At 36.6% G+C, this 12,610-nt stretch overlaps 1 protein-coding gene, 1 long non-coding RNA gene and 1 pseudogene across 2 annotated transcripts; 2 read left to right on the top strand and 1 right to left on the bottom strand.

Annotated features, from left to right (window-relative positions):
* The first annotated feature begins 275 nt into the window (after positions 1–275).
* LOC133742727 (uncharacterized) lies at positions 276–2,656 on the top strand. Its single transcript, XR_009862696.1, has 4 exons — positions 276–481; positions 760–931; positions 2,030–2,086; positions 2,476–2,656. It is a non-coding gene; the product is annotated as an uncharacterized LOC133742727 (long non-coding RNA).
* A 566-nt stretch (positions 2,657–3,222) lies between these two features.
* On the top strand, positions 3,223–8,060 carry LOC133743800 (protein FAR1-RELATED SEQUENCE 5-like). Its single transcript, XM_062171832.1, has 5 exons — positions 3,223–3,561; positions 3,667–3,737; positions 5,502–6,971; positions 7,078–7,456; positions 7,636–8,060. The coding sequence occupies exons 3-5, from the start codon at positions 5,504–5,506 to the stop codon at positions 7,946–7,948; spliced, it is 2,160 nt and encodes a 719-aa protein (XP_062027816.1). The 5' UTR covers positions 3,223–3,561; positions 3,667–3,737; positions 5,502–5,503; the 3' UTR covers positions 7,949–8,060.
* LOC133746254 (uncharacterized) lies at positions 3,788–4,978 on the bottom strand (annotated as a pseudogene).
* Positions 8,061–12,610: the final 4,550 nt, after the last annotated feature.

The raw sequence follows: 12,610 nt of genomic DNA on the forward strand, positions 1-12,610 counted from the left end.
CCTTTTTTAATTTTTCATATACCGAATATACAACAACTACTTAAATTTTTTTTTTTTTTTTTAGAAATACTCTAAGTTTTTCTTGTATTTATATAAAGGACAATGATAAAAAATGTCATTTTAAAGTGTCTTATTATAATCTAGATACCACAAATGTTCCTATGATAATTAAGGTCACATATTAACAATCTGCCACTAAAATTAAGCATAATTACTAAAGCTGCCACCGGCAACTCCCTATCTCGCTCAAACCCGTCTGAACTCTCTCTCTCGCTTATTCTTCTTCTCCTCCTCCACACAGACACATACCTTGAGAGAGTGTGAATGGCGAAGAATGACGCGTCGTTGAGGATCGGTGTATGAATTCTTGAAGCGGTGACGACTCGCCGTTAATCGGATCGCTCTAGATCGTTCAGGTCGATCCGGCGACGTTGAAATTAAACGCCTCGTGGCCGCCGCCGCGATCCACCCCCTCATCACTGTAAGTTCTGATTTTTCAGTTTTTCAATATTATTAATCAATTTTTGTTTCGAATTTTCACATGCTAGAATGTATCTATGTGCTTCTGTTTGGTAGATTACTTGCTTTGTTGCCTGAGAATTTGGAGAAGAAACTCGAGTGTGAAGCCTCTTCTTTTGTTGCTTTGATATCTGGTTATTGATTCTTTACAAGCTTGTCAATTTGGGTAACTCTCACATAAACCCATTTCAAATTTCTTACCTTTTCTATTTTGATTATGGTTCTTCGATGTGAATGCAGGTCTGGATACGCCGATTACACAGACCCTGTTCACTTACCTGCTTTTGGGTGCTAATTCTCACATGGATCTTCCTTGGCGCTCGATATTCCCTATGGCAATTGTTTGGTGCAGCCTTCTGTGTGGTTGGGCTTGGCATAGTGCTCCTCTCTGATGCAGGGGTGGCTGGGAGAGGTGACTTTCTGTCTTTGGCCTTCTGGACTAATCTTAAATTTTGTTTAATGATCAGGAAGACTAGAGTTTGAGTGTCATGAATTGGTTTGTCATAGATTTTGTATGTTTGTTCCTTGATTCGGTGACATTTTATGCAGTACAGGGTTAGTTTTGATGGATAGTTGTTTACAGGGATTGTTGTTGGCAGGAAAAAAACCTGGAGTTTAAATTTTTGAATTCATGCTGAATGTTGATTCTTATGTGGCATGTAGCTAGAGCATTATTTTCTGCAGTCTTATGTTTCTCTATACGCGCAACCTTATCTATGGGGACTCATTGTTTAAGTTCTAAAAATTAATTGTGTGTCATATTTTTTCCTTGTCATTGGAGAAGTCAGTAACCATAATACTGCACTGAAGATAGAAGATAGATTCCTGTGTCGTACATTTATGTTGGTTTTGAGTAATTCAGCTTCTTTCAGCATGCTAGATCAGATCATATCATCTTTAAAATCTGGTGGTGGCATTCCTAAAATCAAAGATGCCTTCCTTCTGAATGTATCAGAATCAAGATCCAGCTTTAAACTTTGATTTTTTTTTTTTTGTATAAACCGCTGACTATTTAGTTATATTCTCTGCATTATATTAACTCTTGAGAAAAACCGGTTGCTTTGACAATTTTTAGTTAGGTTATCCTAAATACAGTTCAATTGCTCTACAATTTTCATGTACACTTGGTGTGTGCTTTTTATTGATGATGTTTGGTCGTTCTTTTTCTGTATCAGATAACAGGTTGTTCATGGATAAGTTCCAGGAAGTTGCTGAGTCCCAAGAGCCTGAAGAAGAAAATGAAGATGCTAGTGCAGCTGCTGGGCTTCTCGAGAATTTGAAGGTTGAGGAGAAAGAGGCTGAGACCGAAAAGAAAGATGAGGTTATGTAGAACCTTGTACGTGGTTATTTTTTATTCATCCTTCAGGTGGTTCACAACCTCTTCTTGGAGTTGGAATTAGAGTTTGTATACTGCTATATTATGCAAGAAGTTCCATGGATTAGCTTAATGAAGAAATGCATTATTTTTATTGGACTTTCGGTGGTTGTAATAATCTGTTTATTATGCTAGCTGCAACCAGTGGAGGAACCAATCAAAAAGAACATAAGCAATTGCCTTCTTTTGAAGGTAGTACTCCGTACTCCCGCCATTTTGTTCTTTTGCAGAGAATTGGGGCTTTTTTAGTTGCTTAGCTTGCAGTATTTTGTTCTTTCCTAGAGTGTCAAGGCTTTTTTAGCTACGTAGCTTGTGGTTAATTTCATTGCTTTATAGCTTTTGCATTACTAGTTATACTAATTATGACATTCGTAAACCTACCTGAAATTCAACCAACCACTTTTATTTATTTTTCAACCAAATACCAATTATGTGTTGTTATATGCAGTATTAGTGAGGTCACTGGTCAGATCACTGTTAACCTCAAGTCACTGCTCATGTCATAATCATGAACATGTCTTTGACCATGTCACTATTGTCAAAATCACTGATGATCTTCTCATTTTCACAATTTTGTACAGAATATACAAACATGACACATGGGCCGGGGTAAAAGAAAACAGAGGGAAGAAAGTGAAGAAGAGGATAATGAAGAAGAAACATAACCAATTGTAAACTCTAGCTTACTAAATTTGTATATTTTTATGGTGTCACTTCTATGTTTAGTTTTCTTTAATGAAACATTATTTTTATAGACATTTTGCAGCAGTTCAAGTTTTAGGCATATTCTGAATTGACCAAGTCACTGTAATTATTTTTATATCTAATGTTGATCACAAGTTGATAGCAAAGTCATTAACCAAGTCACTGGCATGTCACTGACTAAGTCACTGACCAGGTAACTGTTAACCTCATGTCTCTGTTATGAACATGTCACTGGCTATGTCACTGGTCATATCTAATGTTGATCATAAGTCGATAGCCAAGTCATTAACCAAGTCACTGGCATGTCACTGACCAGGTAACTGTTAACCTCATGTCTCTGTTATGAAGATGTCACTAGTCATATCAAATGTTGATCATAAGTCAATGGAAAATTCTAGTATATGTTGACATATGCCATACATCAAGTTTTTTGAATATCTTAGACCGTTGGATTTAATTAAAAGTTGAATATATCTGATGGTCAGGAATATTCAGTGGTGGTGACCTGCTTACCAGGTAGCATGTATAATTTTTTTTTTCTTTTTCAAAATTCTGAATTACATATCTACAATGAAATTAAAAAAAAAAAAAAAAACCCTAGAATTGAAAAAGAGGAGAAGACGAGGAAAAGAGGAAGAACGACAGTTTGTTCTTGTACAAAGCGAGAAAACAAAACCCTTTCTGTTTCATATAAATTGGATGATGTGATTCAGGGTTTGTGTGATTTGAATTGGATGATTATGTGCAATATTGACCAGGATTGAGGAGGCGCCACAGGGAACAAAGTGAAGAGGAGAAAAGGAGAAGGAGGAAGAGCGCTGAAAAGGAGAAAAGGGACGTAAGAACTGGTTCAATTTCTTCAGTACAAATTTTTCTTTTGCTCTGATAAAACCCTAAGTTGAAAAGGAGAAGACCGGAGGAATGAAGAATTGCATTGAGGAATGATAGATTTCCCAGTATTCGTAAGTTTTCTGGTACCCAAATCTCTCTCTCTCTCCAACCATGCCATGAGAGCTTTGATGAGGTCATGATTTATTGTTTATGATTCTCACAATGAGTTCTTGCAGGTTGGACCATCTTGGACTCTTGGTTACTTCCAAAGGACTTTTCTTTTCGTGTGTCATCACATACTTTTGAAGTAAGATTCTTGCTGTTCTTGAATCTTTTTTTTTTAAGTTTAAGTAAGCGTTTTATCACTGGTCAGATCAAATAAGAGAATATAACTGTGGGAGTTAAAAAGATGAAATGGGACTGCTGTCTCCCATGTTTACAGTTCTCGTTGATGGTGTTACTTTCTCATACAATACCATAGGCAAACCTTTCTTCTTCAGTTGAGAACTTGCGTTTGTCGAAAATGGAAAGTGGATGATGAATAGATTGGTAGAGAATTTACTCTGCAGGTGTATCATCAACAGATTTCTTGTACTCTGGCTTAAGCTCATAAGTACCCTGGTTGGTTCCCCTTTTGTTGTATACACAGAGCTCATTTAGTATCTCTTTCAAGAATTGCGCAGGTTGATCAGTCTCTTACACAAGCTGCTTCAATGCCCAATTTGGTTGTCTTTCAAATAACTTGAACATTATATCCTCCAGTTCCCCACGATCCCTTCTAGTCCTTTTCACATCTGATTGTTTAACTGGTACAGGTTTCTTCTCATCCTTGGCATTGGTAGAAATCAAGCCAATCATACCAGGAATGGGCCTCATATGTACTCCTCGGTCATTATCAATAACCTGCATGTATTTGTCTATTCTTGATCATGGACTTGTTTGTCCTTTCACGACACATCTTCCCATACTCTTCAAAGTTTGTACCATGGGGCTTCATGTCAAACTTGTGCTCTACTTTTCCTTTCACAGCAATCTTGCCTTGATTTCCCTCCGAGAAAACGCACATAGGAATAAAGTCTTTCGACATGTTCATAGAATAATTCTTTGGCTTCATCCCAGCCTCAGTGGGAGCAACCTCCATTTTGAACTGCATCTTCAAATCGTTTTTTTTGTTCTTTTGTTTTTTGTACTTCATCTTCAAATCGTTTTGAGTGAACATTATTTCTTCTGTTCATACTAAGCTTCTGATATTGATTGGTTTGCAATTCTCCTTTCTTATCCTTAAGGTCACAGATTCTAGGTTGGTGTAAGTATTTCATCACAAAACATAACTTTGACCCATGCAAAATCGACATCAGCTAAAATTTAACCTATTAAGGACCCATTTCATAACGTGCTCTCAAATCCAAGCTATAGTTCTTGGTTTAGAAATAGAAAACTCATTAGGGCATAAAAAAATTACTAGTTTTTCTAGTATTCTATTCGAGGATTGGACAAAAGGGTGGTTCTGCTTTTTTACATAAAAAGTGACTGTTACGATGAATGTGAGCATGTATTGTAGTCCAATCTGAAGGTAAAAATTATTTTGGATATTGAAGATTAAATATGATATCTGGGTGCACCTTATTTGTTGGCTTGCAGGTGGAAACTGAGACATCTTATTTGTTATTCTCAAATGCATCTCATCCCACTTTAGTTGAACCAATGTAAATATTATTGAAAAGGAAAAAAGAAAAGAAAAGGCCTAGCTACTGATTCATTTATTGTCATGTAAGAGACAATAAACTAAAATCTTTTTACTTTGATCTTTCATATAAACCAGGAACTAGCTTTCGTTTCACCATCATCTACTTCACAATCCAAAACACCCAAAAGACTCTATTTTACAAATCCCAAACCCTGTTTATTCCCTAAATTGGTCTACTATGTACGTACATATTGTTCCCAGTACAGTAATTTTGTTTTAATAATCCTACAGGTTTCAATTTGATATAGATAATCCATCTAATTATATGTTGCATATTAGTTTGTAATCTCAATCTCTGTAACTTTTTTTTTTTTTCTATTTTAGGCATGGATGGATCATATGAATCTTCAATGTGTAATGGAAGTAACTGTAATGAAATGCAATATAAGGGAGTTCGGTATGATAAGTTGTCTACAGAAGATCTTAAAGGGCAGGAGTTTAAGACTGTGGAGGAAGCTGAATCATTTTACAATGCCTATGCAAAGGCTATGGGTTTTGGTGTTAGAAACGACTACAAGAGATTAAGTATACGCATAACAGGGAGAGTCACTTCATTGCGGTTGGTTTGTTCTGCTCAAGGGAAAAGAAGAGAAGAGTACATGAGTAACAAGAAAAGAGTTCGCAGGCCAAAGAAAGAAACAAGATTCAGTTGTCCATGCTTGTTCAAAGTAAGGTACCGTTCGAATATTAATGCCTATATTGTTGATGATTTCATAACGAACCACTCACATCAGCTTGCACAAGCACATGAGTCGCATCTTCTTCGATCACACAGATCAGTTGAAGATCAACATTTAGCACTGGCCACATCTATGCAGAGAGTGTCTGTTAAGCCTTGTCATACATATGAATACATTGTTGATAGATCAGGAGGTTTTAAGAATGTCGGGTTTATTATGAAGGACTTGTACAACAAGTTAGATTCAAGACGCCGAGAAATTTTACTTGAGGGTGATGCAGAAGCTGCACTTGCATATATGAGAGGCAAAGTTGCCACAGACTCGCATTTCTACTGTAAGTTTAGCATAGATGAAGATAATAGGTTGGCGAATATGTTTTGGAGAGACTCTAATTCTCTGGTGGATTATACTTGTTTTGGAGATGTCTTGGTGTTTGATAGTACCTACAAAACCAATCCTTATGAGAAGCCGTTAGTGTTGTTTGTTGGTTCAAACAATCATTTATCAACCACAGTTTTTGGTTTTGCATTACTCATGGATGAAACGATTGAGACTTACACATGGGTTTTGGAGACCTTTATATCGTCTATGAATAACAAAAGGCCTGTAGCTGTTTTGACTGATGGGGATGAAGCAATGCGAAGGGCTATTGAAGTGGTACTCCCTGGTTGTGCTCATCGTCTGTGTACGTGGCACATAGCAAAGAATGCCCGGAGGCACCTGCGTAAGAACAGTGTATTTTCTGAATTTAGACGTTGTATGTGGGATGAAGTCACTCCAGATGGTTTTGAAAAACGCTGGAATGCTATGGTTAACACACATGGTCTCCACAATAAGGATTGGGTTAAGATGATGTATGAAAAGAGGCAAATATGGGCAGAGGCATTTATTAGTGGCCATTTTTTTGCCCGTATGAGAAGCACGCAGAGATGTGAGGGTATGAATAGCTATATGAAGGGTTATCTGAAAAACGGTGTGAAATTATTTGAACTTATTCCGGCACTTGATAGGGCATTGTTACGGCTTAGGAACAAGGTTGTGGAAGAGGATTTTAAGTCCAATAACTCTAGTCATGTCCTTACTTCTTCACTTCGAAAATTGGAACATCATGCAGGTATTATTTTCACTGATAGCGTGTTTGAGCATCTACTTAAAGATTTTAGGACACATAACTTTATTCATGTCCTTTTTTTTTTTTTTTAACATGGAACATCATGCAGGTACTATGTTCACTGATAGTGTGTTTGAGCATGTACGTAACGAGATTGATGGGGTCGGCGATTTAATAACATCTCGAACTATGGTGTTTGGTTCAAGTCGTGTATACTTTACATCTAGTTACAATAACAACAAGCAAGAGATTGAGTACACGACGGTTTACTATCCTGATGAAAACAATCCTCGTATGGAGTGTTCATGTAAGCTGTTTGAATGTGAAGGCATTCCATGTTGTCATATATTTAACGTTATGAAACATGAGCGTATGAATGAGATTCCTTCATCCTTATTAATGAAGAGGTGGACGAAGTCTGCAAAATCTGATACGCAAATATCAGTTCATGAAGACAACGTCCCTAATGAAGCTATAGAATTTGCCAGGTACATACTTCATTTAATTATATTTAATAGTTCTTCTTGTTTTACATTAACAATGTCACTTACTTTTTTTTTTTTTTTTTAACAACACATTATGATTAGTTTTAGGCTCGTTTGTGAATCTTAACTAATGTCTTGTTATAGTGTGATGAACAATCAATAATAAATCATATATCGTACAGGTACGGCGATTTAAATTGTTTTGGAAGTAAACTGTGTTTTCTTGCATCGAAAACAAAGGAGGGCACGGACATCCTCAACAGAGAATTCATCAGAGTAGAGCCCATACTATTAGACTTGTGGAAGCAAGAGAAAGAAAAAATTGTCACTCCAGAGCACTGCAGTAATATTATAAAAGATCCAATCAAGGTGAGGACCAAAGGCACCCAAAAGACCACAAGTATTAAAAAATCTAGACAGTGTAGTTGGTGCAAGAACTATGGACACACAAAAACGACATGCCCGCAGAAAAAACGTCGACGAAATAGAGCTTGAAACATTTGATTGAAACAGAGTAATAATTGTTTTCTGTAAACAAAGAATTTTTCAATTATTGACCAACAGTTATGGTCAATCTAATTTGTTAATGTACATTTTGTTTACAATGAGCAGCATATTAGTTATTTATGATTACTATCATTACTCAGTTTCGGTGCAAAAAATCTGTCTAAATCCTTTCTTATGCTTATACACATCTTATTGTGTGTCAGGCATATTATCCTTAGCAAACAACTTCTTTATCAGTTTTGGCCATCATTTTATCCTTCTGTTATCTTTTAGCGATTTTCATTTGGGTTACTTTGAAGACGAGCTCTCAATAGTGATATTTTTTTATTCCACTAACATTTTCAAGACATAATTCCTTGATGCATTTGCAGGAAGATGATATCCATTTGAAAAACCGGTCATCTTCAACCATATAAGCAAAAAGTCAAAAGGTATAATGCAACAACCAAGGCAATTGAAAACGTATCAACTGGGCAAGTAGTATTTAACATGTACAACACTTGGTGACCTAACAACTAATACATTGGTGAGTTAACAAGGGCAAACATGTCTTGATGGAAGAAGAGTAGCAGTCAGCCTTCAATCTCCTTGACACCAACATCAAAGCATGGACTGATAACCATGCGAGTCTTTCTTCATACCTGTTGTAAAGAAGAAGCTTAATACATAGCCAAACGTCACAAAAATGCTTGAGGAGACTATTAGATAAATGAGCAACATCAAATCCCAGAAAACATAATCAATCCAACATTTTCAGGAGAACACCGGAGAACAGAGGAGAGCATAAACCCTCTGCAGCCAATTAAAACATTTCAAACATGAACACTCTCCCCAAAATACAAGAAACTCTGTTTGATTAGTGAAAAAAATGAAGGCCAATTGAGTTCTCAATCGTAAAAATAATACCCACAAATATAAGATGAAGAAAGTTCATCACTGAAATTAAGAGATGGGCAAGAAAGTATCCACCTTTATTGTACTTCTGAAATACATAAAAATTGGGATCAAACAGTCAAATTTCACACCAAATCAATCCAAAGACTCAAACTTCTCTAAAGATCATGGGTACCCAAATAGAAATCAATCCAAACAATGAAAAAAACTGAAGACGTACACACACCTTTGCTATAATCTCCGCCGCGAAGCTCTCCGGCATGTCCCCAATACTCGGCTTTGATTGCAGATGCGAAGACCCAACTTGAAGTGGTCACCGACAGTAGCAAAGGTGGAGGCGGCGATGGATGAACGACGTCGTCCCAAGAGCACCGAGAGAGAGAGAGAGAGAGAGTTAAAGGAGAAAACAGAGAAGAGGCGCTGCACGAAGAAGAGCAATCTAACTTATGCATCAAAAAAAAAACAAAAAACAAAACTGAATTGTATTGAAAACTCAATTGGATTAAATCGACGGTTAGTAAGCTCGATCCGCGTGAAAAAAAAGAGAACAGAAGTCGTTATCTGACGGCTGAAATAAGGAGTACACGGATCGCACTTCACTTCGCTTATATTTGATGTACTAGCGTGGAATTAGCAAAAATATGATTGAAGAATCCTTATTCAGGTGACAAAGGTGGTCAAAGTGTAAACATAAACGACTTTTAGATAAATTTTGTAGTAGAATGCAATGTATAAGTGAACTATTTTATAGAGGAGCATATATCTTGTTAAGGTGAGATATGTTGTCGAGGAGGAGCAGATATATATCTTGTTAAGGTGAGATATGTTGTCGAGAAGGAGCAGATATCTTGTTAAGGAGAAGATATATGTTGTCGAGGAGGAGCATATATCTTGTCAAGGAGAGATATGTTGTCGAGGAGGAGCATATATCTTGTTAAGGAGAGATATGTTGTCAAGGAGGAGCATATATATATCTTGTTAAGGAGAGATATGTTGTCGAGGAGGAGCATATATATATCTTGTTAAGATGAGATATGTTGTCGAGGAGGAGCAGATATCTTGTTAAGGAGAAGATATGTTGTCGAGGAGGAGCATATATCTTGTTAAGGAGAGATATGTTGTCGAGGAGGAGCATATATATATCTTGTTAAGATGAGATATGTTGTCGAGGAGGAGCATATATCTTGTTAAGGAGAAGATATGTTGTCGAGGAGGAGCATATATCTTGTTAAGGAGAGATATGTTGTCAAGGAGGAGCATATATATATCTTGTTAAGATGAGATATGTTGTCGAGGAGGAGCATATATCTTGTTAAGGAGAAGATATGTTGTCGAGGAGGAGCAGATATCTTGTTAAGGAGAAGATATGTTGTTTAGGAGCAGATATATATCTTGTTAAGGTGAGATATGTTGTCGAGGAGGAGCAGATATCTTGTTAAGGAGAAGATATATGTTGTCGAGGAGGAGCATATATCTTGTCAAGGAGAGATATGTTGTCGAGGAGGAGCATATATCTTGTTAAGGAGAGATATGTTGTCAAGGAGGAGCATATATATATCTTGTTAAGGAGAGATATGTTGTCGAGGAGGAGCAGATATCTTGTTAAGGAGAAGATATGTTGTCGAGGAGGAGAAGATATCTTGTTAAGGAGAAGATATGTTGTCGAGGAGAAGCAGATATCTTGTTAAGGTGAGACATATGTAGTAATGTAGTCGATGAGCAGATATCCTGTGAAGGATGAGGTATCTTGTTGAGAAAGAAATATCTTGTCGAGGAGGAGCATATATCTTATCAAGAATCATATATTTCATTTAGGGAATAGGGTTAGGGTTACTATTTAGGGGTTAAAGTTTGGAGTTTAGGGTTTAGGGTTTGGGGTTTAGGGTTTAGGGTTTAGGGTCTTAGAGTACTAATGAATGTATCTTGTTGTTTTGAAATTTGTTAAACAACATTTAATACTGATTAGGAATTCAATTGTAGTTAATTTCTAAATAAATGAAAATTTTAGGGTTTAGGGTTTAGGGTTTAGGGTTTAGGGTCTTTTATATTTCAGAAAGCATTAATATTTTCCATATATTTAAATGAAAATCCTTTATGTTAATGGAAAAGGGAAAAAAATAATTAAATCTATAACATGATAAATCAATTTCGTTCGTAAGTTATAACCCACAACTTATAGTCCACGACCTAAACCCTAATTCCTAAAGACCAGAAACTATCTCGGTTGCGCAAGGCTTCGTATCCAGGTAAAGGCACAATTCAACCTAGAGACAGAACGGATTTTGAGGAGTGCAGGCAAGGAGGCGAAAGAGAAGATGCTGTAACCCTATAATTATTAACTGAAGGTATACATTACGGAGTTCCTTTCTTCCCTGACTGAAAACTTGAGAACAATTTTAATCCACACTGCAATTTGACTCAGAGAGTGCTGTTTGCTATTTGTGCAGATGCTTGAAGTCTGCTCCTCCCATGTGCTTTGTGTCCTAACCCATTAACTCCAACATTCTGTGCTTTGAATCCTTTGATTAGTTTGGGGTATGTTTTTCCCCATGCCCTGGCCCATTGTTATATCCCTATACCTCCTAGTAGGGTTTAGGGACGTATCAGAGTTGCCTTGCAGGTCTTCTTGTTTTAATATATTTCAACCGTTCTGCAGATGATGGCGGAATCGAAAGTAATAACAAGCAACAGTAAATTAAAGAATAAAACAGACGATAAAAAGGAACAGAAAGTAATTGTTGGGCAATTTGCTTTCAACCAATACCTGTAAGTATATGTACCTATATCATATCCATTGAATATTAATTGTAGCTAACTTTGTTAACGTTCTCATTTTCGTCAGAAAAATCCACGCAGATGAGTTGATTGCTTGCGGGAAGAATGTGAAGAAAGATAATGAGGTAACTAGTTAATTTTCTAAGAGATTGATTTACGTTATTTATTTCTATTTGCAACTTTTAATATGCAAATATGTGGTTCCAATCTATTACAGTTTAAGAAACTGATGGCTTCTAAGTGGCATAAACTCACGCCTACTGAAAAAGCCAAGTACAATATTCCAGGCCCTGATGTTTCATCTGGAATTAGGAAGAAAAGTAGGAATACATCCAAACCCTCAGCTACCATATCCACTCGATGTAGTCCACACCAGTTTCAACAAGTTGTTTCTAAATTTTCTGGGGAACAGATTGCAGCAATAACTGAATTGGGCTTTGGTACATTAGTGCAATTGTCATGCACACGAGTACGCCGAGATTTATGTCGATTTTTGATTGATAAGTTTGACACTGAGGAGTGTTTGATTGAGCTGCATGGTAAGAGTATGAAAGTGAGTTCTTCAGATTTTAAACAGATTATGAGTGTGCCTGAAGGAGGAACAGATGTAGACTTCAACGGCTCAATTGAAGACCCTGACATGAAACCATTGGTTGATTATTATGTCGGAAACTCTGGGTATATAGAAATTTCTGACATAATTACAAAGTTAGATGGTGCAAACGTTGCAGATGATCACTTTGGAGTCAGCTTCATTCTGTTGGCATTGGGAACCTTGCTTTGCCCAAATACATCAACACATCTCAATCCAAAGTATCTTCTTGCATTGAAGAATCTGAAGAATATAAGAAGTATGAACTGGGCAAGTTTCTCATTTGAATTTCTATTAGAAAGTGTGCGGTTGTTCAAGCAGAATAAAGCAAAGTACATATCTGGATGTGTGTTGTTCTTCCAACTATATTATTATAATGTCATCGGATA

The sequence above is a fragment of the Rosa rugosa genome, chromosome 4 (genome assembly GCF_958449725.1).
Source record: "Rosa rugosa chromosome 4, drRosRugo1.1, whole genome shotgun sequence".
In the NCBI taxonomy this organism is placed as follows: Eukaryota; Viridiplantae; Streptophyta; class Magnoliopsida; order Rosales; family Rosaceae; genus Rosa; species Rosa rugosa.